Source organism: Spodoptera frugiperda, chromosome 11, assembly GCF_023101765.2.
Source record: "Spodoptera frugiperda isolate SF20-4 chromosome 11, AGI-APGP_CSIRO_Sfru_2.0, whole genome shotgun sequence".
NCBI lineage: Eukaryota > Metazoa > Arthropoda > Insecta > Lepidoptera > Noctuidae > Spodoptera > Spodoptera frugiperda.
In genome coordinates this window covers 8,855,109-8,881,826 of record NC_064222.1, presented here as the reverse complement: position 1 = coordinate 8,881,826, position 26,718 = coordinate 8,855,109, and the positions used below count along the sequence as shown (strand labels likewise).

At 37.5% G+C, this 26,718-nt stretch overlaps 3 protein-coding genes and 1 non-coding gene across 4 annotated transcripts in view; 2 read left to right on the top strand and 2 right to left on the bottom strand.

Moving 5' to 3' along the window:
• Positions 1-26,718, top strand: part of LOC118274573 (luciferin 4-monooxygenase-like) — a 227,023-nt gene that overhangs the window by 75,990 nt on the left and 124,315 nt on the right. The gene's annotated exons all lie outside the window — the stretch shown is intronic.
• On the top strand, positions 902-9,903 carry LOC118274873 (luciferin 4-monooxygenase-like). Its single transcript, XM_050696733.1, has 11 exons — positions 902-1,124; positions 1,907-2,114; positions 3,289-3,484; positions 3,877-3,999; positions 5,789-5,963; positions 6,322-6,453; positions 6,904-7,029; positions 7,588-7,671; positions 8,159-8,305; positions 8,962-9,127; positions 9,465-9,903. The coding sequence occupies exons 1-11, from the start codon at positions 969-971 to the stop codon at positions 9,590-9,592; spliced, it is 1,641 nt and encodes a 546-aa protein (XP_050552690.1). The 5' UTR covers positions 902-968; the 3' UTR covers positions 9,593-9,903.
• Positions 10,936-26,410, bottom strand: LOC118275053 (probable ATP-dependent RNA helicase kurz). Its single transcript, XM_050696719.1, has 19 exons — positions 26,227-26,410; positions 25,700-25,882; positions 25,057-25,237; positions 24,029-24,511; positions 23,405-23,620; positions 22,514-22,755; positions 21,859-22,005; positions 20,901-21,050; positions 19,329-19,491; positions 18,600-18,819; positions 17,742-17,970; positions 16,562-16,687; positions 15,926-16,066; positions 14,770-14,925; positions 13,767-13,962; positions 13,109-13,333; positions 12,458-12,599; positions 11,482-11,684; positions 10,936-11,076 (listed from the first exon to the last, which is right to left on the bottom strand). The coding sequence occupies exons 1-19, from the start codon at positions 26,299-26,301 to the stop codon at positions 10,997-10,999; spliced, it is 3,558 nt and encodes a 1,185-aa protein (XP_050552676.1). The 5' UTR covers positions 26,302-26,410; the 3' UTR covers positions 10,936-10,996.
• On the bottom strand, positions 13,547-13,650 carry LOC126911250 (U6 spliceosomal RNA). Its single transcript, XR_007705764.1, has one exon. It is a non-coding gene; the product is annotated as a U6 spliceosomal RNA (small nuclear RNA).

Genomic DNA, 26,718 nt, shown 5'->3' with positions numbered 1-26,718 from the left:
GTTATTCATGTTACACATTAATTTTCTCACGACGGTTGACCTTGACCGGACCATAATAGATTGGTCACCCATACTGTCGCCTAAAACCGGCTCAATTAGGTTATTATTGAAAACTAAGAATAATGACTTCGGGCAGAATTAGGGTTTTGATATTTTCTTAATTAAAAAAGCAACGTCACACCTTTTATCCCCGAAGGGGTAGGCAGAGGTGCTCATTACGACACGTACGACATTACGACCGTTTTACAATGTACACCCACTTTTCACCATTTGTGTTATAAGTCCCATGTAATACTGGACACAATTCCAGACTCCGTGCTACTACTGAGAACTTTTCGAAAAACCGAAATAATCCCAGCAATACTTTGCCCGACCCGAGAATCGAACCCGAGACCCCTAGTCCGGCAGTCGCACTTGCGACCACTCGACCAACGAGGCTGTCAAATTTTCTTAATTATAATAGTTTAACTATAAAATCACGGTTTACTTGCATAAATTAATGGAGAACAGGTCTATTACTTTCGAATTACAGAAGGACTCTTCATTATGAACAGCTATGAATGGTTTCCCTTCTATCGATACATCGCATACTCGAGCTGCGCATCTTTCTCGTGCAGCTACTTTACACATCTTCATAGCACAAGTTACTCGCACCGCTACTTAGCTTAGTTTCAGTTAGTTTCACAGCTTAGCTATTATATTATTACCGGGGCTCCGGCTCGAAAAGCAGAAAGTAAGAACGGGGTGGTCTCGCCTCGCCCAAGGCGGGAGAAGTCATTGGATGATTTTCCACCTAAAAAAAAAGCTATTATTTTATAATAATGTCCTCGCAGCATAACCACGTCTCTGGTAGAAAAGCAGCCAAAAGCTGTTTCTCATCAACGAGACGCCCCTGTTTTGTATAATTTTACTTTAAATATCATTTGTTTCAGTTGCTAAAGTGTCCAGAAACCTCTAATATATTCAACATGCCGCCTCAGAGGAGAGTCAACGACGCGGTTTTCTATTACATGGACGATCTAGGCAGTCGCATAGTTGCTAAATCTGGAATCCCTTCCGACAGACATCATTTGGGGAAATTGATTCTACAAGGGCTTAAGGATGATCCTGACTTTTTATTGCAGGTAATACATATTATTAATGAGGGCTGATCACTATCTATACTTAATATTATAAAGCTGAAGAGTTTGTTTGTTTGAACGCGCCAATCTCCGGAACTACTGGTCCGATTTGAATTATTATTTTTGTGTTGGACAGTTTTATTTATCGAGGAATCTATAAGCGTATAAAACATCACGCTATGACCAACGAAAATTTTCATAGGAGCCAAGCAGAGCGGGTGAAACCGCGCGGAAGTAGTATAGTATAAAACAATTGGCTTTCTCTGTCCCTATGTAGTTTTGTATGCTTAAAAGCTTTTAAAACTACGCAACGGATTTTGATGCGGTTTTTTTTAATAGATAGACTGATTCATGTCCAGAAACCTCTTTATATGTATTCAACATGCATCAGATATATCGCGATTGCATTCATGCGAAGCTGGGGCGGGTCACTAGTAACTTATAATTGTAAGTTTGAAATTAATTAGGTTAATGATCCTGGACTTTTTGGGGTATTTTTAGAATGAGGGCTGATCACCATCTATACCTACATGAGACAGCTGTTTCTTTTTTTGAACTCAAGCAACAAATCCTTTTCATCTACTCTACTAATTTCTATTTGTTTCGTTGGGGATCCAAGACTAGTCATTCGGATGTAACTGGGACGCGACCGGAGCCAAGTGTTCCGGTGTTTTCATGGAAGTATCTACTGTAGATCAATTGGCTTTCAGGGGTTGCAGCTGAATGGGAGGCTTTGACGGGCTTATCCCATAAAAAAAATAAAGCAACAAATATTATTTTTCCAGATTGACGGATCGACAGGAGAGTCAGAAACGTCTGGATCAGTTTTGGAAAGATCAGTTCGTTTCGCGTTGAGTCTGCGAAAATTGGGAATCAAACGTGGAGAACTCATGGTGTTATTAGCTCCAAACCATTTAGATTTAAGTATTGCTTTGTATGCTGGACTGTATCTAGGGATCGTTGTATGTGGCATCTACTCGGACACGCCGCCTGGTAAGTTTATATCTGAGGCTATTGAAAACACAAGTACATCTACTTGTATTGCTAATTTCTAAGTGTGGGAGAGCCATGCTTCGGCACGAATAGACTTGGCTCGACCGGAGTAATACCACGGCCTCACAGAAAATCGACGTGAAACAACGCGTTGTGTTTCGTTGTGTGAGTGAGGTTACTGGAGGCCCAATTATCCCAATCTTCCACATCCCCGATTCCCGAACAACAACCCTTAAATTCCTAACCCCCAAACAGCCGGTAACGCACTTGTACCATCGCCTCTGGTGTTTCAAGTATCCATGTGGCGGAATAGTTCAAGGCCAAACTCTTACTACTCGTTTTAAATGTAGCTAAAATTAAACATTATCACGCCAAAATAAAAAAGTAAAACAGATTATTTTTAAGCAGCTTTTCTGTAACCGGTTATTTTGCTTTTTTTATGGTATAAACCGGTAAACAAGCAGACGGATCACCTGATAGTAAGCAATCGCCGCCGCCCATGAACGCCCGAAACACCAGAGGTTGAACAAGTATGTTGTTGATCCTATTAAGGGTCGATGTAGGAATACTAGTATTGGAAAGATATTTATTGCCTCCTCTATGTTATTTCAAGAGATTGACGTGTAAAAAGTTAGGTACATTTAACCTATTTCCAAAATAAATATCAGATTATTTTTGGGAAGGGGTAAATACGCCTCCGGTTTTTTTCACTAGTATATAAACACAACGCAAGCATCACTCGCAGTTGGGGCAGCCGATTCGTGCCGAAGCATGGCTCTCCCACACTGAGAGGTTATGTAGCAGTATCTATCATTAAGATAAAGTATAATAGGCTAGTTTCGTATTAGTCAAATTTAATATTTTTTTTCGAAACGTCAAAAACTATATTTTCTGTGAATTTTGTATGAAATACTCTATTATGACATCATCAGATTTTTACGTCAAATAGCAGACTTATTTCTAGAAATTTAGCTAGAAAAAATCGAAAATTAAGTACGGTAGTTCATCAAATTTATGAATGAGAGTGTGATTATTTTTGAATATTTTATTGTATTGAAAAGTTGTAATAATTTATTTTTGACCAAGGAAACTACCCAATTACATATGGCAATCGTATTTAAGGTAACCATTAAATGACTCTGAGTGTGGCAGTAATACATTATTCTGTTTTCAGTCGACCTACAGCCGCTCCTAGCTGTTACCAAGCCTTCAATAATCGTATGTCAGAGCGATGTCGCTTCGACAGCACAAATGATCTCGCTCAACCTAAATTTGAATCCACACATCATTACGTTTGACAAAGGAGATTTCTGCTATTATATCGATTTCATGGAAATGTATAAAGATGATACGCCCGTAGAGGATTTCCAGTAAGTTATATTCATTGATCATTATAAAGTTATTAATAAAGATTTTCTTTTAAAAGAAACGTTGATTCACACTAGAATATTCTCCTGTGTTGTGGGTGCATACAATTTCACATACACATGACACCCAGACCCGAAACAACAATTTGTGAATCACACAAAGAGTCAGTCACAGTGAGAGAGAGAGATAGAAAGAGAAAGAGAAAGAAAAAGAGAAAGTACGAGAAAGAGTTGAAAAGAAAAAAAAGAGAATATGGAGCGAAGTGAGAGTGAGAGTGAGAGTTAGAGTTAGAGTGAGAGTGAGAAAAAGCGAAAGTGAGAGCGAGAGTGAGAGTGAGAGAGAGAGAGAGAGAGAGAGAAGATAAGATGTCATAATATTTGTTTTCTTTTTCTAGGTGTACCGATTTGGATCCAGAAACATCAACAGCGTTTGTCGTGAACACTAGTGGGACCACGGGTGTACCTAAAGCTATAGCTCATTCACACAAATATTTTGCTATACTTTTACCACAAATTTGGTAAGTCCAAATAGTATTAGCCCGGAGATTTAAAACCCCCTCTTCTTAAGCCCTCTTCTTTTGTAAGAATGGGTTCGAAATTTACAAACGGCAACTACCAGTGTGACTTTTTCCAAGTTTACGTTAAAGTTTAGTTTAGGTACTTTCTAAGATTATTTAGACAATTCGTGAAGGAAAACATCGTGAGGAAACCTGGGCTTACAAATTCTAATTATAAGTTTGAAATCGTGAACCCACTTGGAATAAGCGTGGTGATCAGGTAATGCTCAAACCTTCTCCGTGCGAGAAGAGGTCTCTGGTCCGCAGTGACCACTGACCACTTATAGGCTGTTGATGTGATGTGTATAATAGGGATGATGACGGGGTATGAAAGTTAAAAATCTAATTAGTCCGTCAGTTAAGTAATGAAAAACTATTAGACACGTATTTTTTTTTTTAAAATAATCTACAAAACGGACATTAGAATAAATATTAGTCATCTACCCTATTTGACTTATCAATTTGTCATAATTGGTTCAGAGACCACGATCGAAAGAGATCGTAATTCAGCATTCGACTTGAATCAAATTTAATTGGTCTTGGATTGAAATTGGGATCGGGTGAAGTATGATTGGATTTCCCGATGACACTCAAATCCTTTCAATTTTCGAAAATCCTTCGCGAAATAAATTGAAAACGTATACCGACCTACCTACTCTGCGGATACGGAAGAATTATATTTTAGTCGACAAAAAGATTTAACAGATTTTCGAATCAACTTGACTATACGTATTTGTTATGCTTATAAAATGCATGACTGTTTACAGAGTTCTAATATTATAATGACAATAGGCATGTTTCCTACTAGTCAAATTCAATACTTTTTTCGAAACGTCAAAAACGATCTTTTCTATGAACTTTGTGTGAAATACTCTATCATGACGTCATAAATTTTTGACGTCAAATAGCAGACTTATTTCTAGAAATTTTGCTAGAAAAAATCGAAAATTAAGTATTTCATCTATTAATGAAAGTGTTATTATTTTGGAATATTTTATTGTATTGAAAAGTTGTAATAATTTATTTTTGACCCAGTCATCATCCCTATTGGGACGGGGTCTTAAAATTAAAAAAATATTAAGTCCGTCAGTTTTTTTTTTACATTTAATGGGTCGACATTTGGCCGCTATCTCACCTGATGGTAAGTGATGATTCGGCCTACGGTGGAGCACGTCTGCCCATAAGCAACATATTCACTCGGGCCTTGAAGACACCCAGGTTATACCCATCAGGAAACACAGACTCCGGCAAGGAGTTCCACTCCCTAGCAGCAGTTAGGCAAAGAAAAAATATTAGACACGTATTTTTTTATTTTTTATTTCGTCATATACAACCATAATACTTAGATAAAACGAATCATAGTTTAGGAGTCGCAATACATCATTTCTACGTATAAAATGTACTTAGAAATGACTTCACGCGATATTTCAAATCGATATATTTTCGAAAATATTTGTATCCGTAAGAAAATAAAAGGTACGTGTCTAATATTGTACAATAATTTACAAGTCAGACGTTGAAATAAAAACTAATCAGCTATCTTAGCTGCGGACTACCTAGCGGGTTTAACGGGGCTCCGCCTCGACAAACAGGAGTAGGAACGGAGTGGTTTTTAGTCAGTAAGAGTCTGACACTCCCTCTCGCTTCGCTCAGGGCGGGAGAAGGCATAAAATGATTTTCTCCCCTCAAAAAAATCCTACAAATTTTTATGGCGCATTGGATAAGAAATCTTGTCTTGTTTTCATTACAGGTCCAAATACACGAAATTCCCGACACCGACAAAGCTGGTGCTGATTGGATCTCCCCTCCAATGGTCCACTGCGATGACCAGTTTTATCAGATCAGCTGTACTACGATACACTCGGGTTCAGAGCTCCCAGAAACTCTCCATGGAACTTATGACTGATCTCATCAACAAATACAGGGTATTTTTTTATGGTACCTACACGCCGGTATGCGCGCTTACGTATCACCTGATGGTAAGCAATTGCCGCCACCCATGGACACTTGAAACACCAGAGGCGTTTGTTTTGGGTATTTTCGAGGGAAGAAAATCATCCAATGATTTCTCCCGCCTTGGGCGAGGAGAGAGGGTGCATCAGACTCTTACTAACTAAAAACCACTCCGTTCCTACTCCTGCACTTTAAGCCAGAGCCTCGGTAACCTGCTAGGTAGACCGCAGCTCCGGGTCATCTATATCAAACTTGTGACATAAAAATCTTTTATTTTGCAAGTTATTTGCTTTTTAAATTTTTAAATTAATTATATTATTATTTTTCTAGCCAACATATTCCATATTCTCCCCAACTTTGATGTCGTCTCTGCTGAAACTGAATAAAGTTGACTTGACCTGTTACGAAGAAATCATGCTATGTGGCCTCCCTGTGCCTCTGAACCTCATCCAAGAAATTAAGGTGCTTATGGTCATACACTCAAACTACACTCAATTTTAAGACGCTCTCGAGAATAGTTCTGTCACTACCAACTCTTATTTTAATGACAGAGATAGCAAGATATTTAAATTGGCGTTTCAGTATTTTGGCGTTAATATAATCTCTATCTGATTATCTATCGGTCGACCAATTGGTATTATGAATATATGAACTTTTTTTCATACATATATGAAAATAGACTGGAACATGATTGAGATTAGTCCATTGCACCGAGCATTTTATAATTTTCATTGAATAATGATAAATAATACCTAGTTATGAAAAATAAATAATTATGATTAGGTACTAATACTTATAGAATAGTTCAGATTGTTGCTTTAAACATTTATTTGCTACCAAAAAATATTTTCTTAACCTATAACATACCTACATAATTATGTATATACGTACTTATTTGCCAAGTAATTTCAGACTTTATCACCGAACACAGAAGTAACAAATCTGTTTGGAATGAGTGAGCTGGCCGGTCTCGGGTTCTTCGGGGATAATCCTGCTCCAGGGTCGTGCGGAAAACAGATGAGCTGCTTCCAATATCGGGTGAGGTTTCAAGACTGCTAGACACAATAGGGACTTAAATTATACCGGTAGGACGCTCCAAAAATAATAATAAAATATACAAAATTTAATAAAAAATCACTCACACACAACATTAATGGAGAAAAGCAGGATACGTAGCCGCATCTGCGCACGCTGCACGTTTCGTCAATAACAGTCCCTCTGTGACTCGAAACTAGTAGAGCTTTTCTCCATAACTGTATGTGTATAAACCGTGTTTTTTTAGTTAAAATATTTTATCTAAATAACTTACGCTAACGTAACGCAAAGTGAAAATCTGATTTTCGTCATTTCAAGTATTGTCAAAATCAAAAGGTTTAATGTATATTAACTACCTACCTCAATACGGGTGCATTGAACAAGCGTAGTCATTAATGCTCAAACCTTCTCCGTGTGAAAAGAATGCTTTGGTGCAGTCGCCACTAATAGGCTGTTGATGATGATAATAAGCTACCTACCGTCAATATAATAGCTTTTGTAGGTAGCTTAAGTACTTAATTAATATGGTTTTAATGAAAAATATTGTGTTTTCTTTTATAGTTATTAGATGTGGATACACAGGAAGAGATATACGAACCGAATGTTCAAGGAGAATTATGGATCAAAGGGCCAGTTCCATTCCTGGTAAGAACTTGCTTCCTAAACTTTAAGCGTGGCTTCGCCTCTAATGGTCTACTCGGCCGGAATGATACCAAGGCTTCACAGAAAACCAACGTGAAATAAAGTTTGTGTTGTGTTTCGTTGTGTAAATGAGGTTCCCGGAGGCCCAAGAAGGGGGGAAGGGAGGACTTTCCCAATCTTCCCAATCACCGATTCCCCAACAACTCTTAAATTCCTAATCCCCAAATGGCCAGCCACGCACTTGTAACGCTTCTGGTGTTTCGGGTGTCCATGGGCGGCGGCGATTGCTTACCATCGGTGATCCGTTCTGCTCGTTTACCGGCTTTTTCCATAAAAATCTTTTCTTATTTTACTTCATGTTGGTAAACTATGGTCTTCTTACTCCACTATAAAACAATACAAGCCCATTCAAATAACCTTTACTTGTGTCATATTATCATTACCCACGTCTCATTTATCAATACTAAATAGTTTTTTTTTTTTGTTTCAGGGTTGTCACAACAACGCTGAAGCCACTAAAGAACTTTTAACTAGCGATGGATGGTTGAAAACCGGAGACATATTCTATTTCGATGAGAATTGGAACTATTTTTTTGTGGAGAGGATCAGAATGCAAATCAAGTGTTTTTATTATAGGGTAAGAATTTGTTTAGCTATAGTGAGCTCAGTTTTATTTTTAGAATAGAGGGCAACTGCCTACGTATCCAAGTTATTGATAATACTGACAGCTTTGTAAGCCAGCGGTTATAAGTTCATGCTAGCTAAGGATGAGGCGGGGTGCGTGAGAGAACGAACCTCCTCACACCCGAGGCATTCCGAACGCACCTCAAAGAGCCATCAGACCACCACCCATTTTGATTTGCAACTTGGTAGATTATACTACTAACTAACTATATTATATTATACTCATAAATAATATGAGTAATAATGTTGATTTTACCATGTAAGATACTCAATAAACTACACAAATCTGCAGCCGGATCTCGGTACTAAAACTCGTTTTACTCGATATTTCGGAATGCGCAAACACTTTTACCAAAGGGCAAAAACATATGAATATCATCTTTAAAGCCTTTCAAAAGACTACTCTTAAAAGAGCCTCTTTAACCAAATATTATGTTTGTACACAGATGTCGCCACTAGAAATAGAGGGAGTGATCCGCAGACACCCTGGTGTGTTGGACGTAGCAGTAACGAGTATACCACATAACGAGTTATTGAACTGCCGGTAGCCTGCTTTGGAGCCAAACCTACTGCTGAAGAAATTATTTAGTTATATGGTGTTTTACACAGATGTCGCCACTAGAAATAGAGGGAGTGATCCGCAGACACCCTGGTGTGTTGGACGTAGCAGTAACGAGTATACCACATAACGAGTGGGGGGAACTGCCGGTAGCCTGCGTCGTGCCCAAACCTGGAGCCAAACCTAGTGCTGAAGAAATTAAGAATTTAGTTAAAGGTATGGTGTTTTTTTTAGTTTGTCCCACTCTAGTATTTCCTCCTGTGTCGTGGGTGCGTTTACAAACATATAAGTTCACATACACATGACACCCAGATTCGAAACAACTATTTGTGGATCACACAAAGAGTTGCTCCGTGCGGGAATCGAAGCCGCTACACGTTGCGCGGCAACCGGTTGCCCAGCCACCCATAGGCACCATAGGCATTGCCCCTTTTTTATCGTATTTTCGATTTTATATCAAGAAACATAAAGTTAAAAATCGGATAGACAGATTGAAGTAGGTAGACCTACTACCTAACTAATTATCAATTTTTCCTTTTTTTGCCATACACAGATACGTTGCAAGATCCGAAGAGGTTGCGAGGAGGTGTCATCTTCATGGATTCCATGCCTATGACGACCACAACAAAAGTTCACAGAAGATTATTAAGACAACTAGCCCTAGAGTTACCTAGAGTATAAATAATCATTATTTTAATAGGGACGATGACGGGGTATGAACATTAAAATTCTAAATTACGAGGAACTCAACTAGTTCAGTAGCAGCGCGACAATCGCCGCGTCGTGTGTCGCGGAATGCTGCTCATGAATATGAGCCTCTAGCATGGCTTGAAACTAGTCGAGTTCCTCGTCAAACAGTTACGTGAATAAGCCGATAACATATAATAATTAATTTAGATTGTCTCACGAAAGTTACAATAAAATCAAAAATCTATTTAGTCCGTCAGTAAGGTAGTGAAACACGTATTTTTTTATTTTGTCATATAAGATAACAATACTTAAATAAAACACATCAAAGTTTAGGAGTGGGAGCAAATACGTCATTTCTACGTATAAAATGTATCTAGAAGTGACGTCACGCGATATTTTAACTCTTTTTTTAATAATAATCTTCGAAAGTATTTGTTTCCGTAAGAAAATAAAAAATAAATGTCTAATGTTTTATAATAATCTACAAGACGGATGTTAAAATAAAAATTAGTCATCTACCCTATTCAGATACTAGCACGCAACGGATTTTAGTTTGTCTTCTATAGAAACTCATACTACCGCTGATCCGCATCGTACGGACCGCGTCATCAGCAATGCCTACATGCGATGCGTACTGATGACGTCATACGGAATGCGTACGATGCGGGCCTATGGACGCTTACCTTTATAAAGGAACGCCCATTACCATACACTACTATGTGCTAACCCAAACTGTCCAAATTATAAGTTTATTGACTGGTGATAAAGTCAAAAATATTTCTGCACTATGCTACCTTTACTTGTTAAGGTAAGCGAATCGGTGACGGGTTAAACTCAATAAACTTGTAACAAATTTAAATGAATATAAAATGATCTAATATGTATGACAATGAAGTGTATTATACGATTGTCGAACGTAACGTTCCTTTTCTACCAGTTACTTGTTGATTTTAATAAAAGAAATTGTTTTGTAAGACTATGTTTTATTGATGTTTTCCTCAACGCAAAAAAACAGTGTTAGCGGTACCTGTGATGTCTTATAGCGCAAGACGTGTCATAGATGTGGCGTCTCATAGATATAACATATCATAAATTAAAAGAATAATTAACCAAAAGAATATAATATTAGCTATATTAGGCCAGGCGTTCACTGATGGCATGACACAGCATCCAACGATTTTTGTACATTGGCATCGTGGTATCAAAATAAAGTAAAATAATTTCTAAACTCAATGAAATAAGATTCAAAATAACTTAATTAGTATCAAAATTCGTCGCCATGCCACACAGTGCCGTGCCGGTAGTGGCTCTTATTGTAAAAGAAAAGACAAATAATTTCCAATAACGTTATATTTACAATATTTACAAGATTACAGGAATATATTTAACACAGGACTATTTCAGAGGCGGCCAGTACAAGCTGACTTCGTTGTGAGCGGATTCCGGCACCCACTTTAGATACTCGTCGAGAAGGACTGTGGATTAAAACAAAAATGATGTTAAAATTTTAAGTTACATATTATTATTTTTTAAATATTTATGCTAAAAGCATAATTTTAAGTATTATCATAAGTATATCATATTATACTAGCAATTAAATTAAATAAAAGAATAAACATCCTATAACTCTAAAAAATACGCACTTATTTTTAATATTTAGTAAGACAAAAAGTTTATTTTGTTACACCGACGATACAGTTAACATTTAAATTTTCAACTTTTTTTAAAGTCTCCTTATTCATCTATCTGTATGAACACAATAAACTCTAAAACTATGAGAACTTTGATACAATTTTTACCATAAGATAGCACATTTTTCGAAGCAGCTATTAAGTATAATTTATAGTTCTTTTAACCATTTAACAATTAATAATACTTACAAGAACCATTCTCCTCCCAAACGCTTCGCATAGCGTCTCGGGTACCCGCGCGCTTCGCAATCAACGCCTTCAGAAGCACTTCGGTTCTGGGCTGCAACTTCGCCCAAGTCTTCACCATGGTTGAAGGTGGCGATAGTAGAGAACTTGTATACTTCTTTAGTTTAGGGAATACAGCGCCCTCTAGCAGGAAACGGGCGAACCATCTGGAATAAAATGTATAGTTTAAAATAGTGTGGGATATTGAATGTTAGTTTTTTTTATACCACGACGGTGACAGTACAGCACACGACCCACCTGATTGTAAGTGGTTACTGTTATTTGTACCAGTTTAATATCTAACTAACTACTAAGCTGTTTAGTAAAAAAAAAAATATTATATTATGTATACTAGCGCCACCTACAGTTTGTATAAGAAATTTAATGTTGTTTGTCTGTAATTATTACAGTGTAATGTATTAATTGTCTGTGCATTAAAAAGTTTGTCGTTATTTGAAAGCATTACAAACTGCGTAATAGTTACCGTGGCCTATGAACGCTTGCAACACTTGGGGCATTACATGCGCTTTACCGACCCTTAAGAAACCTATTTACTCCCTTCTTGAAGTACCCCATATTGTAGCCTACTGGGAAAACCTCGGCAGGGAGCTCATTCCACAATCGGAAGGTCCGTGGGAGGAAATTCCTCTGAAACTCTGGATGTGTATGCGACTTTGGACTTTATTGGTTTTGAAATAAATGCAACTTTTGATTGGATGTCAATAACTATTGCAGACCTCGACGTCATATTTTTTACGTCGAATTTATAAAAACACTAGAGCAAAGTTTAAAATTTATGAGTCTCATTATTTTTCGAAATAGTCTAGTAGTAAAAACTCATCATCACTTTTTGCCTAACCTACGAATCGAAACTTCGTAGACTGTCATAATAAAAATATTCTACAAAGAAGTAAAAATAAAATTTTACAGCATCAATTACCTGTATCTCTCCGTTTTCTCTGGGAAGTCCACTTCAGCAGTCGGTAGCTCCCAACCAGCTTTCCCAAAAGTACCTTTGAAATGACATTTCACTCGTCCTGACTTCTCATCGTATCTTGGAGGTGGATCATCTAGTGGTTCACCTAGAATACAGAAAAGAAAATTAAAGAAATATAAAAAAAACCGTTACTCTTCCTTTGGGCTTCATAAGATGATTTGACCAATAGCGGCTACACACTTTCTGTCTTCTTTCTCTTCTTTCTATTTAAATGAGGTGGTCAGATCTTTAATTTTCCAATAACCTCAATTGTAACCCCTCTTTAAGTGTGGGACAGCCATACTTAGGCACAAATGGGCCGGCTCAACTGGAGTGCTACCACGGCCTCACAGAAAACCGACGTGAAACAACGCTTGCGTTGTATTTCGTTGTGTGAGTGAGGTCACCGGAGGCCCAATTAAGGCCGGCAACGCACGTATAACACCTCTGGTGTTTCGGGTGTATAATAGCAATTGCTTACCATCAGGTAAGCAATTGCTATTATCAGGTAATTACCTGATTTCGAAATCTCGACATCCCTAACCCAAGTCACACTTGCGTATACCAATCTACTAAGAAAGCATTTAAAAATAACAAAAACCAAAAAACTCTTACCCAAATTACACAATTGAGGCACCAATAAAGGCAACCATTCTGGTTCTATAGCAGTCACATTCCTCATCACCATCTTCCTTCTCTCTTCGGCTCCAGTTTCATATAACTCCTGGAATACCACCCATTCTGGTATGGACTTCCTCAGAATGGAATCGGAGTGCAAATGGACTGGCTCTTCTAATTCGCCGCAGTGGTACGCGTATTTGAACTTTCTTTTGTCTTCTCCTGTTGGTGTTAAGGGTTAAAATTGCTTGTAATTTTTTTTGTAGTAAGTAAGTAGTGAGTGATTATTATAATTTGTAGATGGTAAAGAATAATGGACTCTATTTCTAAAGCTTCAAAGTTCATTTTTATTTAGAGAACAGAAACTGAATAACGCAATTCTTAATACGATGTTTTTTTACCATGCTAGTGCAGTGCATGTAGTGCAGATAATTTTAGGTAATGTGGACTCTATTTCTTAGGATGTATCATCCTTGCGCAGGGGCCATGATAATCTTCTCTGTATTTGTAAGGGTATATAGTTCATTCTTATTTAATATTGAGTTTTTTTATGAAACTATCTTGACTTATTTGCCGAAAAAACTAAAGCTAAACAATACCGAGCTAATAATATTCAAAAAGACATTTCGAATAATAATAATAATACCCAACAAACCTTGTTTAACCTCATCAAGAGCTATTTTCTTGCCGACCTGGTCTCCCAAACCGCTGAGTACCAATTGCCTCAACAGCCTCGCTTGGTTATCATTGGGGGGCTTCATCTCGGGGTCCACCGCCACATTGACCCCGGCCACACTGAGGTTGATCTCTGAAGTGAGCTGCTTACGAAGCTTGCGTATTTCTTTTATAGCCTGGTAGGGGAACGGATAAGAGATTAATTGAGTTGGAGAGTTAGAACGAAGACTTAGACGAGTTTATCCGTGATCATAGCGCTTGCAACAGTGCCGAAATATCGGAAACTCATTAAAATTTAAAAACATGGTAAATATCCCGTTTTAAGTTCCAATCCTAGTGTTAGTGACCATGTCAGTTTAAAAACTTATAAGACTTAATCAAACTTGAATCGATTGTACATCATGATCATCATAATTATATCAGCCACAAAGCCCAATGACTTCCAGGTAGGTCGGTTGGAAGCGACCTGCATCCAGCGGCTACCAGCGACCTTAATCAGGTCGTCTGTCCACCTTGTGGGTGGATTTCCTAGACTGCGCTTACCAGTACGCGGTCTCCGCTCGAAAACCTTTCTGCCCGAGCGTCTGTCAGTTCTCCGCGCTATGCTTTAGCAAGCATAGCGCAACTGTTTAGCATCCGTTGGACTATGTCGGCAATTTTTTTTACGTTTGGGGATCTCGGTAAAAAGTGTAGGTAAATAATTGGGTAGTCTCCTAGGTCAAAAGATAAATTATTTTGACATTTCAATATAATAACAATATCCCGTAATAATCGTACTTTCATTAATTAATTTAATTTGAGTAAAATATGAGTACTTTGAAAGGGTAAGCAGAGGTGCACATTACGGCACGTAATGCCGCTGTACAATGTACACCCACTTTTCACCATATGTGAGTAGTTTGTCTATGAGTGTGCGATTTGACTCAGAAATTTGATAACATCATACGTTTAACTATAGCGGTGGACTTTACAGCCATATTTACCTTTTCTCTAAGTCCATATTTAGCGCAGAAGATCTCCTCTTCCCCCTTAACGTAGGCATATTCAGCAGCGCCTATAGCTCGGAGCAACACTCCAGGGTCGCCCAGTAGCAGCACGTTGCCGGTCGCGGGCCAACTGTCTGGTTTGCCTGTCATTACCTGGAGATTACATATGTATATTAGAAAAAAAGTACCGTCACACCTTTTATCCCCAAAGGGGTAGGTAGAGGTGCACATTACGGCACGTAATGCCACTGTGCAATGTACATCCAAATTTTACTATTTATGTTATAAGTCTTCACGTTGTTTTCATTCACCGTTTGTCAGTGGTGTCTTAATTTTTTTTTTTAAAAGACGTTGCCCCACATTAGGATTTTCTCCTGTGTCTTGGGTGCGTTTACAAACATACAATTTCACATGCACATGACACCCACCCACCAGACCCGAAACAACAATTTGTGGATCACACAAAGAGTTGCTCCGTGCGGGAATCGAACCCGCTACACGTTGCACGGCAGACAGTTGCCCAGCCACCGCGCCAACCGTGCAGTCAAGTATGGTCACACCTTTTATCCCCTAAGGGGTAGGCAGAGGTGCACATTACGGCACGTAATGCCACTGTACGATGTACACCAACTTTTTACTATTTATGTTATAAGTCCTCACGATGTTTTCCTTCACCGTTTGTCAGTGGTATCTTAATAATCTTAGAATGTAACTATAAACTATAACTCGGACCAATATAACTCGGAAAGTCATATTGGTACTTGCCGTTGGTAGGTTTCGAGCCCACACCTTCATGTATGAGAAGCATGGGCATCTTAAACCTCCGGGTCACCACAACTTAGGTAGGGTTAAATACTAGGGTTTATAGTTACTTAGGGTTAAATAAAATATTAATTATTATGTTATCGGCTTACTCGCGTAACTGTTTGACGAGGAACTCGACTAGTTTCAAGCCATGCTAGAGGCTCCTATAACGTAAGCCGATAACATAATAATTAAAATATTGCTGGATACATATAGCATTAGAATAGACTGAATACTGAATTAGTTATTATATTTCTGATACACACATCTACAACCATTTTGGACCTTATAACAATAAGGTCCAAAATTGAATAAATTGGTAATTATAAAAGTTGAGAGAGATTCTCACCTCTGGCACAGTGAGTGCAGATACCAGCGCTATAGTGAAGGGTAGCAGGTTCTGTTGGTGACTGAGCGCTAACATCTTGCCGTAGCGAGGTAACAGGGGGAAGGCAGACACTGCCTTACCTAGCGGAGTCACTTTTAATACCTGTGGGGAAAATTATTATTTAATATTGTACCTAGCAATTAGTTTTAAACGTGGACAAGTTTCTTAAATAAAAATAAATGTTTAACATTTAAATGCATATTACTTAACATATCCAACACCTATTTTCATCAATCATTCAAGGGGATGAGTCTATTACTCTTTACTCAACACGGGAATCGAAGTTTGATTCCCGTTCTTATTGACCATCGGTATTTAAAACTCCTATTGAGTAAAGTGTAATTAGTATGTAATGTCATAAAACTGTTATTTTTTTAAAGGAACTTTAAATTTTCTTTTTTGCCTCCATTTTATAAGTCAGATAATATCTCTAAAAAGTTTACCTAAGTCAAAAAAATACTATACTAAAAACCGCATCAAAATCGGTTCAGCCAAACGCTAGATAATCACGCACAAACATACAAACAAACAGGTCAAACTGAGAACCTCCTTTTTTGAAATCGGTTAAAAATTACAACAAAAAGAATACTCTGATACCTCTTCATCATCTTTCCTGATGTTCTTCATCGGTGGTTTCTCCAGTATACCGAGTGCCTCCAGCCGCTTCTCAGCCAGGCGGAGCTGCATTCTATCGGGGGCCGTCGGGAACGGGAAGTTTACTACCTGGGGAGGGAGAATAATTATTATCATAACTGGTCCAAGTCATTTATTTTGGTTAGTTTCAAAAATTACTTTTGCCTTCTTGGCGGTACTAAGTACTCTTCTCTATCTGTATAAACCAAGGATGTTAAGGATATCCACATCCGTAACCGAAACTATCGGATATCCGAAATAAAAAAATATCCATTTCCGTAACCGAAACTGAAATAAATGTTCCGGATAATTTCGGATAGGAGCGGAGTCTAAATGAGACATGAGACAAGTTACGAAAAGTAACTTTTAGGCAGATTAAAGTACCTGCCAATGAAGACCTATTTATAAATAAAACCATTTGATTATCTATTTGTATGTTACTTTTGAAATTCCTTAGAAATCCAATATCCGTAACCGAAACTATCCGAAACTACCGGATAATTTGGAATAATTTCTTATCCGTATCCGAAACCGGAACCGATATAAAAAAATCCACTATCCGTATCCATATCCATATCCGAAATTCCATATCCATAACATCCCTGGTATGAACATCTGTATAAGTTCTGAATGAACTTGGTTTTTAAATAGAAGTATTTCTTTAACATAAAAAAATAACAGTGATCTGATGCTAAGCAATCGTCGCCGCCCATGGACACTCGAAACACCAGAGGCGTTGCAAGTGCGTTACGGGCCTTTTGGGGGTTAGGAATTTCAGGGTTGTTGGGGAATGGGGGATTGGAAAGATTGGGAAGGGGGGTAATTGGGGTAGCGTTGTATCACGTTTGTTTCTGTAAAGCCCATTCGTGCCGAAGCATGGCTTATCCACACTTATGAACACAATTATTTATTATGAAAATAGATAAAATAAAACGTATTACATGTGACATGCAAATGGTTTCAGTATTCCCAGACAAAATTTTTGTGAAAAAAAAAACGAACGAAACTCTGAAATCACCATTAGTTGTAACATAATATGATTAATTTTGTACAAAAATAGTTAATTATGAATACTTTATGTTGAATAGTGCGTTTATCGAGGAAGGCTCTAGGTTATAAAACACGTAACATATTATGTAGTTACCTTATCAATCCCCATACACTTCATCGTCAACACTAGATCATCGACAGGCCTCCTACATAAGTCAGGGGGGTGTTGTTCAGGACACTCGTGTTGGAACACTGCGCTACTGTATAACCGGTACGTATGTCCACTGGACACTCGTCCGGCGCGCCCCGAGCGTTGCTCCGCACTGGCCTGGGATGTCCATACTACGCGCCACGCACTCGCCCCTGTTGTATGGTCGTATACTCTGGAAATGGGGGGTTATGTTTAATTAGTCATTTATGGTATAAGCCGGTAAATGAGCAGATGGATCACCTGATGATAAGCAATCGCCGCCGCCCATGGACTCTCGAACAGAGGCGTTACTAGTGTGGGGAGAGGGATCCAATTACCCCCCTTTCCGATCTTCCCAATCCCCGTCTCATCCCAGACCAGATTAATAGCAACTTCTGCCAACGGCTATGCTCGCATTTTCAGGATAAAAAGTAACATGTCATGTTATTGCAGTTTATATCGAATTTTAAATTGTAAAGAAATAATGAGAAATAACCCATATGCAACTATACTTAATTATCTACATATATAGGGTGACTGGTAATTAGTGAAGGATATTTAAACACGTGAATCTACTCATGATTTCAAACAACTTTCTTAATGAAACTTTTTACTCATTAGTTTCATTTTTAACGCACGCACGCGTAGTTCTAAAATACCTACTAACTAGTCTTCTGATAAAGCGCATGCGGGCGCCTTGCTGCTAACAGCTAATCATGCGAAAACACGCGCGCGTGTTATAAAAGTAAATTGCCTAGATTCACCACTAAAACACGCCAAGCAAAAATAGCACTTAACACACACACAATAAAGACTACTCACCGCATCTTCTTCTTGCCAGTATCCACAACGTATCTGATTGAGGGTATAGTGATTGAGGTCTCAGCTACATCAGTACTAACAACACAGAGCCTCGCTCCGGCCGGTGCGGGGTTGAATACCCGGGCTTGTTTATTTTGGTTCAGCATTGAGTACAGAGGTAGCACCCATAGTGGTTGGCGACAGGACTTGATGGACGGTGCTAGGGAGTCTTCTTCAGCGTCTAGAAAGGTTTGAGAATTGGGTTTTGGTTAGTGGAGTGATGTGGGTGTCCTTATTCGAATGTGGTGCCATCTCTCGGATGAAATTGTGAATATGAATAGTATTTTAGAGCAATTTTTAGCCGACTTCTAAAAAGGAAGGTTCTTAGTGAGACTTGTATGTCTGTATGTATGTCTGTGCGCGATTATCTCGCGTTTAGCTGAAATGATTTTGATGCGATTTGCAGCATAATATTCTTCAGATTTTAGAGAAGGTTTTAGGGATATTATCAAAAATGGAAGCGGAAAAGAAAATTGTGGGCAATTGGGGGGCTCGTCTTTTTAGTTATTTCTTTTTCTTAAATTCCTACAAAAATGTGTATTAAAAAATTCAGAAGACATTTAAAGTTTACATGCCAATAAACATGGATAGAAAATCGCCAGGCATGGTCACCTCGCCTGGTCGGAGGATCAAAAGAGGATTTTCTTAGGGAACTTTACTCTCTGTTTCCAAAATTATTATAAAACAAACCTGAATCACTAAGATGTCCCTCGCTATCCTCATCATCCACCAGGTCGGCCTGGCCATCATCCTCGGGCATGTCATAGTCATCCAGGTTGATCTTTGGTAAAGTCTTAGACTTCTGCTTAGCCTTCCTACGAGCTTTGCGGGCGCGTTTCATTTCTCGCTCCACCTATAAAATTATGAAAAACAAATTAAATTAATAGAACACTGAAATTTGAAATATCTAAATTTTAACTCTCCCAGCTTTGTATATTTTAGAAACCGCAATTTTTGTCAAAAATAATCCTAATTTATTTAAAAAAATGGCTGATGTCAAAAAAATACCCATTCGCTCTCAATACCTAAACACTTTATGTAATTTAAGATGTAAAACATCATTATATAAAAAAAGTTTTTTCGGTCTTGCTCCTCAAGTATATAATAAAATACCAGATACAATAAAAAAAATGCCCTTATCTAAATTTAAAACTACATTACAAAAATTACTTATTGAAAAGTGCTATTACACTTTGGACGAATTTCTTAAGGATAAATTTGACAAACAATAAGAATGCAATAGTTATACCTACTTTATTTGACTTATTATTGCGCTCTGTTAATCCGTACGACCTTTGTTATGTGTGTATGTACCTATGTTTAACAAATAAATTTCTGAATGTAATAGGCAATAATAAACTACGACTACGACTTATAAGGCTTGACATTTAATTTGGATGTTATTTATAATTTGGAATATTAATAATGTATAATTTTATTGTTTTTTTAAATTCTGATGTATATTTTATTATTGTATGCCTCAACGGCGGGACATAGCTGAACTAATTTTATTATTTAAGATCTGTATTTATAATGCATACCTATGGTCCACAATAAAGCTGATTTGATTTGATTTGATTTGATTTGGGAGAGCCATGATTCGGCACAGATGGGCCGGCTCAACTGGAGTGATACCACGGCCTCACAGAAAACTAACGTGAAACAACGCTTGCGTTGTGTAAGTGAGTTTACAAAAGCCCAAATCACCCCCCAAATTCCCAATCTTCCAATTCCCGATACTCCAACAACCTTTGAATTTCTAACCCCCAAAATATCGGCAACGCACTTGTAACGCACCTGATGTTTATACCATAAAAATACACAAAGATAAATACACAATATAAGATAAATCTATACTAATATTATAAAGCTAAAGAGTTAGTTTGTTTGTTTGAACGCGCTAATCTCCAGAACTACTGGTCCGATTTGAATAATTATTTTTGTGTTGGATAGTGCATTTATCGAGGAAGGCTATAAATCATCACGCTATGACCAATAGGAGCCAAGCAGAGCGAGTGAAACCGCGCGGAAGTAGCTAGTACACAATATATGGCTTTGTAAATATGTGTTCCAATGCGCATTGATATGTTTTTGTGTTTTGACGACCTAAGTTCGACCAGACTTGGCTACCCTGGTGATAAGTAAGCATAATATGTCCGTTCTTATTTAGGTCAATCTCTTCCGCTCTTATTTAGATCAATAATCCTTCGTGGAATTGGGTTATTTTTTTATATTCTGTTCCACAAAACTCTTGTAACCTACCTCATCATCATCAGACTCAATATCCTCAGGTTCGGAGTCCAGTGCAGCATCAGCGTCGGACACCGGCTTGTTCTTGGTGATCAGCTTCGTGTAATCCACGTCTTTACGGTAAGGGAAGGCAGCCTTTAGCTTTTTGACTAGGTAGTGCACCTGGAAGTTATTAGAATATTAGTTGATAGATTTAATTAAAAATGGTTTGAAATTAGACACACTGCCACACTCAGAGACAACTATTCCTTAGTAACCATTTTGTTCCAAATACAATTGCTAAGGACTGGGTTAAGTAACCATTAAATGACTCTGAGTACGGCAAACAGAGTTTGGGAAAGATATAAAGAGAATTAAGACGATGTCGGTGTTAATAGATACGGGTTATGAAAGGTGAAAATCAAAGTCAAAGCAAGTATTTCCATTAATCCTTAATTAGGCACTTTTTGAATCGTCCGTCAATCTGTATATCTGTGTAGCTAGATGCTCGTTCCAAAGTGTAGCTTCTAAAGGTACACGTCCTCAGGCCCGCATCGTACGTACCACACGCAACGGATTTTAGTTTGTCTTGTACAGAAACTCATACAACTGCGTCCACTGATCCGCATCGTACGGACCGCATCATCGGCAATGCCTACATGCGATGCGTACTAATGACGTCATACGGAATGCGTACGATGCGGGCCTGTGGACGCTTACCTTAACACTACACTACAAATCATCGGAACCAAGTACTGTATTAAACATAAATAACATGATATAAGTTTTTAAACTGACATGGTCACTAACACTAGAATTGGAAGTTACAACGGGATATTTACCATGTTTTTCAATTTTAATGAGTTTCCGATATTTCGGCACTGTTGCAAGCGCCATGATCACGGATAAAATATCGGAAACTCATTAAAATTGAAAAACATGGTAAATATCCTGTTGTAACTTCCAATAAATGACATGTTTTAGGATTTACCTCTTGCTGTCCAGTCACGAATATCAATATACCTCCTTCTGGCAACCGAGTGTGTATTTTGACAGTCTTCTTATACGCTTCCTTCAAATAATCACTGTTTGTGTTCTTGTTGAAATGCGTCGTCACTGGAAACTGGCGCGAGTCTATCTGTTAAATAAAAAGTTAATGAGGTGATTAGTAAAGTAATATTGAGAGAGAGTCTCTGAAACGATCTATACGGTTGGCGCAGTGGCTGTGTAAATGGCTACTATGCAACATGTCGCAGGTTCGATTCCCACAATATTGATGGCCTAGAGGTATAAGACGCCTACTTCTCATACACGACTCGACGGTGCGAGTTCAAAACCTACCAACGGCAACTTCCGATGTGATTTTTTCCGAGTTATACATATGTACTTTCTAACATTATTTAGACACCACTGACCAACGGTAAAGAAACCTGAGCGTGTAATTTCTAATTAGACGTTTGAAATCGCCAACCCGCATTGAGCTATAGCGTAGTAATTAATGCTCTCAAACCTACTCCGTGCGAGAAGAGGCCTCTGGTCAACTGTAGTCACTTATGGTAGGTTTGAGCATTAATCACTACACTTGCTCAATGCGGGTTCGTGATTTCAAACTTATAATTAGAAATTATGATAATAGTTTAACTCACCTTTATAACCGGCGGTGGATCTTTGAACAACCTAGTATTTTCCGTAAAGTCTTCGACTCTAAGCGTGGCAGACATGATGATGAGCCGTAGGGGAGATCCTCGTTTCCTCCTCAAAGGAACTATCCTCGACAGCAGACCTAATAAAATGTCTGTATACACGCTCCTTTCGTGGGCTTCGTCTATGATGACTACTGAATATTTGCTGAGCAGGAAGTCGGATTGAATTTCTTTGAGGAGTACACCTGTAATGGAAATTGGTATGATTATAAATTAGGTATGGGATTTATATAAAAACTGTGTCTGTGGTTAGGTGGTAGTGGTTTGATTACAAAAAATATCGTGATATAGAGAAAAAAATATAATTATAAAAAATAAGCTTAAGGTTTATTAAATAAAACTATTTTCCTTTTTTAATTTTAAGTGGAAACAAAACGATATTTCTTTACGTATAATATCAGTAAAGGATAAAACTTTAACTTAAGTGTACTTTAAAAGAAACCATGCCCCCACTAATTTAGAGACACTCGATTAATTTCATGCTACACCAGAGCGCATACAAATTTGTATCGAAACTAGTCGGGGTATCTTTCACAGAATTTTCAACTTTGTACGTAAACTTTACACGCGAGTGAATACTGTAAATAATATTTTATTTCTAAACCCAAACCAAAACTACCAACTCATTATTTAAAAAAAATACATGCTTACAAAGCATGTATTTTTTTTACTATAAAAAATAGAGTATCTATAAATAAAAATCTATTGCTGTTCGTTAGTCTCGCTAAAACGGCTGTACCGATTTGGCAATATTTGACCATTTATTATTTGTGGAAGTCCAGAGAAATGTTTAAAAGTTAAAATAGGCCAGCAATATAAGTATAATATACAAACCATCAGTCATAAACTTGATCTTCGTGTCCTTAGTAACGTTGCCTTCAAACCTCATGAGGTAGGAGACTTCTTTACTGGTCAGTCCGAGTTCATACCCGACTCGGGCGGCCATAGCCACGGTGGCCACCCTACGGGGCTCCGTGACGGCTATCATTTTGTGTTCTGCATAACCAGCTTCGTAGAGAAACTGAGGAATCTGGGTTGTTTTACCGCTGCCTGTGGATAAAATGGGGATTATAATAAAGCAAAGATGAGGACTTAGTCATTTGATACGTTTTTGAATGAAATAACTATATAGGGTGTCTGGTAATTAGTGAACGATATTTAAACACGTGTTTGTACTCATGATTATAATCAACTTTTCCAAAGAATTTATTTTTGTGTATTTGTTAGTTTTATTTTTATCACTATAACAAAACAACTAAATATAAAGCGGGCGTGCTTTTGCATGTTCTGCTGTTAGCACCGAGGCGTCTGCGGCCGCGTTATAGGAAGACTAGTAACTAGGTAGGTATTTTGGAACTATACGCGCATGTGCTAATGACATTTTGTTGATTTGTTATTATAATAGAAACGGATTAGGTACATTTCTGCTTAACCCACTATGTTAAACGTATCACATACCTGTTTCACCAGCAACAATAAGGAATTCATTCTCATTGATCAATTCCATAATCCTCTGTTCTTCGCCCAGTATAGGCAATTTCAACCTTGCCACCTGAATCTTAGGGTCTCTTTTCACTTCCACATGTACCGTAGGATGCTCAAGCAACGGTTTCTTCTCAACTTTAATTTCTTTTTTATTATTTTTCTTTACATTTTCTTTCTTATCATCTGGAATTTCTATTGTTTTTTCTGCTTTAGAATCATTTGTATCTGCCACAGTAATATCAACCTTATCAACTGGTTTTGGAGTCTCTTTTTCTTTGTCATCATGTCCGTTGATAATTTCTGGTTCCTCATCATCATTATCATCGTTTTCCTCTTCAGATTCCGAGCTGCTGTCTTCCGAAGACTCTTCCAGTCCAACTACGTTAGGATCATACTTTTTCTTTTTAATTTTCTCTGCATTATCCATTTTTAACAGTCGAAGACGTTTCTTGGCACCTGGGGTGAATTTGAACGTATTAATTGTTATGTTATCGGTTTACTCGGACTCGACTAGTTTCAAACCATGCTAGAAATTCATCAGACAGTCGCCGCGTCATGTGCAACATAGTAATGAATTTAGTATGTCTCACGAAAGTGTAGAAGTTAGTGGTACTTAAAGTGCCTAATAATCAGATGGTTTGAAGGTCTCAAACACTGGAGAATGGAGTCTAGATCTGACCCTAAAGTCACTAATCAGATAACAAATTAAGTAACTAACTTTTTACTTATTAAAGGAAGGACTCTAGGCCACCACATCACTCGTAATTTAATAAGGGACTTTGCCTTTTAGAGACTATATCGCCCGGTTACTAGTTACTTCTAATTTAACACATATTATCTAACTATCAAACCATAATTGAAAGGAACAATAACTTAGTCTTCTCTTCTAAAATGGGCGAAAAATCGTTAAGTAAAGCAATCTCATTCATCTTGCGAGACTGAGATTGCATACCCTGTAGGTACCTAATTGAATTTAAAAGAAAACACATTAGTTTACTCACCAGCGATACTACTAAACTTCTTATTCTCAGTTTCCTCACTAACTGTTTGTGTAGTCAGCTCGGAGTTCAGCTCATTGAGCTTCCTCAGCCCAATGGTCTGGACAGCAGATATGCCCGTCAACTGCTGCACTTCCTCGGCAGACGCTTGCACTTGTGACAGAGATTCAAGGAGAGATGCCCTCTGAAATATAAAGTCAATTCATCAAGGATGATATATAAATGTTTATTGGAAGGTACCATAACAGACATAGCACATGAAGGCTCTGGGGTTGGTCTACTAAGAGGACTTGATGCCTCTTTTAGGTGCAGATGATGGTCACCAGGGAAGGTTTAGTGCGGTAATTTCTCAGACTCTCTAGTTTTTTCCCTACTGAGCTAGGTAATTTTGAAGGACTAACCCATATGTACTTGTTTTTTAAATACTAGTTTGCCCCATACTAGGATTTTCTGCTGTGTCGTGGGTGTGTTCACAAACATACAAGTTTACATATACATGAAACCCAGACCAAACAACAATTTGTAGATCGCATATAGAGTTGCTCTGTGGAGAAAACGAACCCGCTACACATTATGTGCCCAGCTACCACATCAACCATGCAGTGAATGAAGTATGCATGTATAAGGTATCACGTTTTATACTTACATTTTCTTTCTTCTTTTTCTTTTCAACAATCTTTTCTAATCTTTTCCTTTGGGCTTTTGAAAGAAATCTAGTTTTTTCTTTCTTTTCTTTGACAATCTTAGTGTCGCGTTTCTTTGACGGTAAAGCCAGTAAATTGGTCGAGTCTGTAGCTCCATATTCATTGGTGGCGAATTCTAATTGAATCTGAAAATTGAAATAATGTAAGTAGTCAATTTTATCTCATGTACAGTGGTGTTAACTGACAATAAGCATAAATTTTACCTATAAAACTAAAAAAATACTAATATAAAACTAATTTTGCTTGTTATTATATATCTAGAACGATACAAGTATTATTTTACATAAGTTTTTTTTTATCTTTAGGAAAATGATGGCAAATGGGCAATGATAATTTTTCGCATAAATAATATTATAGAAGTGTAGTTATAAAATAACTTTAGTATTATATCAACAATTTTAATAACTTCTTACAATAATTAGCACATGTTTCGTCTGTAAAATAAAATAAATAAATGAAAATTGGTTACCTCACTAGTTTTCGAATTATCTATGTCAGTCTTCACGACTTGGCGAGCTTTAGCGTTATAGCGTCCTTTCCCCATGTTTACTAATTCATTTATTAATTAAAACACCATGAATTCAGTAAAATATCAGTAATAAAACCTCACACGATAATCATCAAAACAACGTGTTTTTGTTATGACTTTATTTTTTTTAATACTTTGACAGCTAGAGTTGTGATACGAAAAACTTACTAAGTATCTATAGCGTTAATTACTATTTTAGTTCGTTTTGTAAGGATAAATCAATATTACATTTTAATAATCTTTTCAATTATTATAATACAGATCATAAAATGAATCGTTATAATATTAATAAAAGCCGCAACATAAAGCACGCAAGGTGTTGAAGTAAAAAGTTGCAAGTAAACAATATGGACACACACAATACAGTCCACATACACAAGTGTGGCGAAATATTAAGTACTTAACTTAAGGTTATTATTGTAAAGTGCGGAT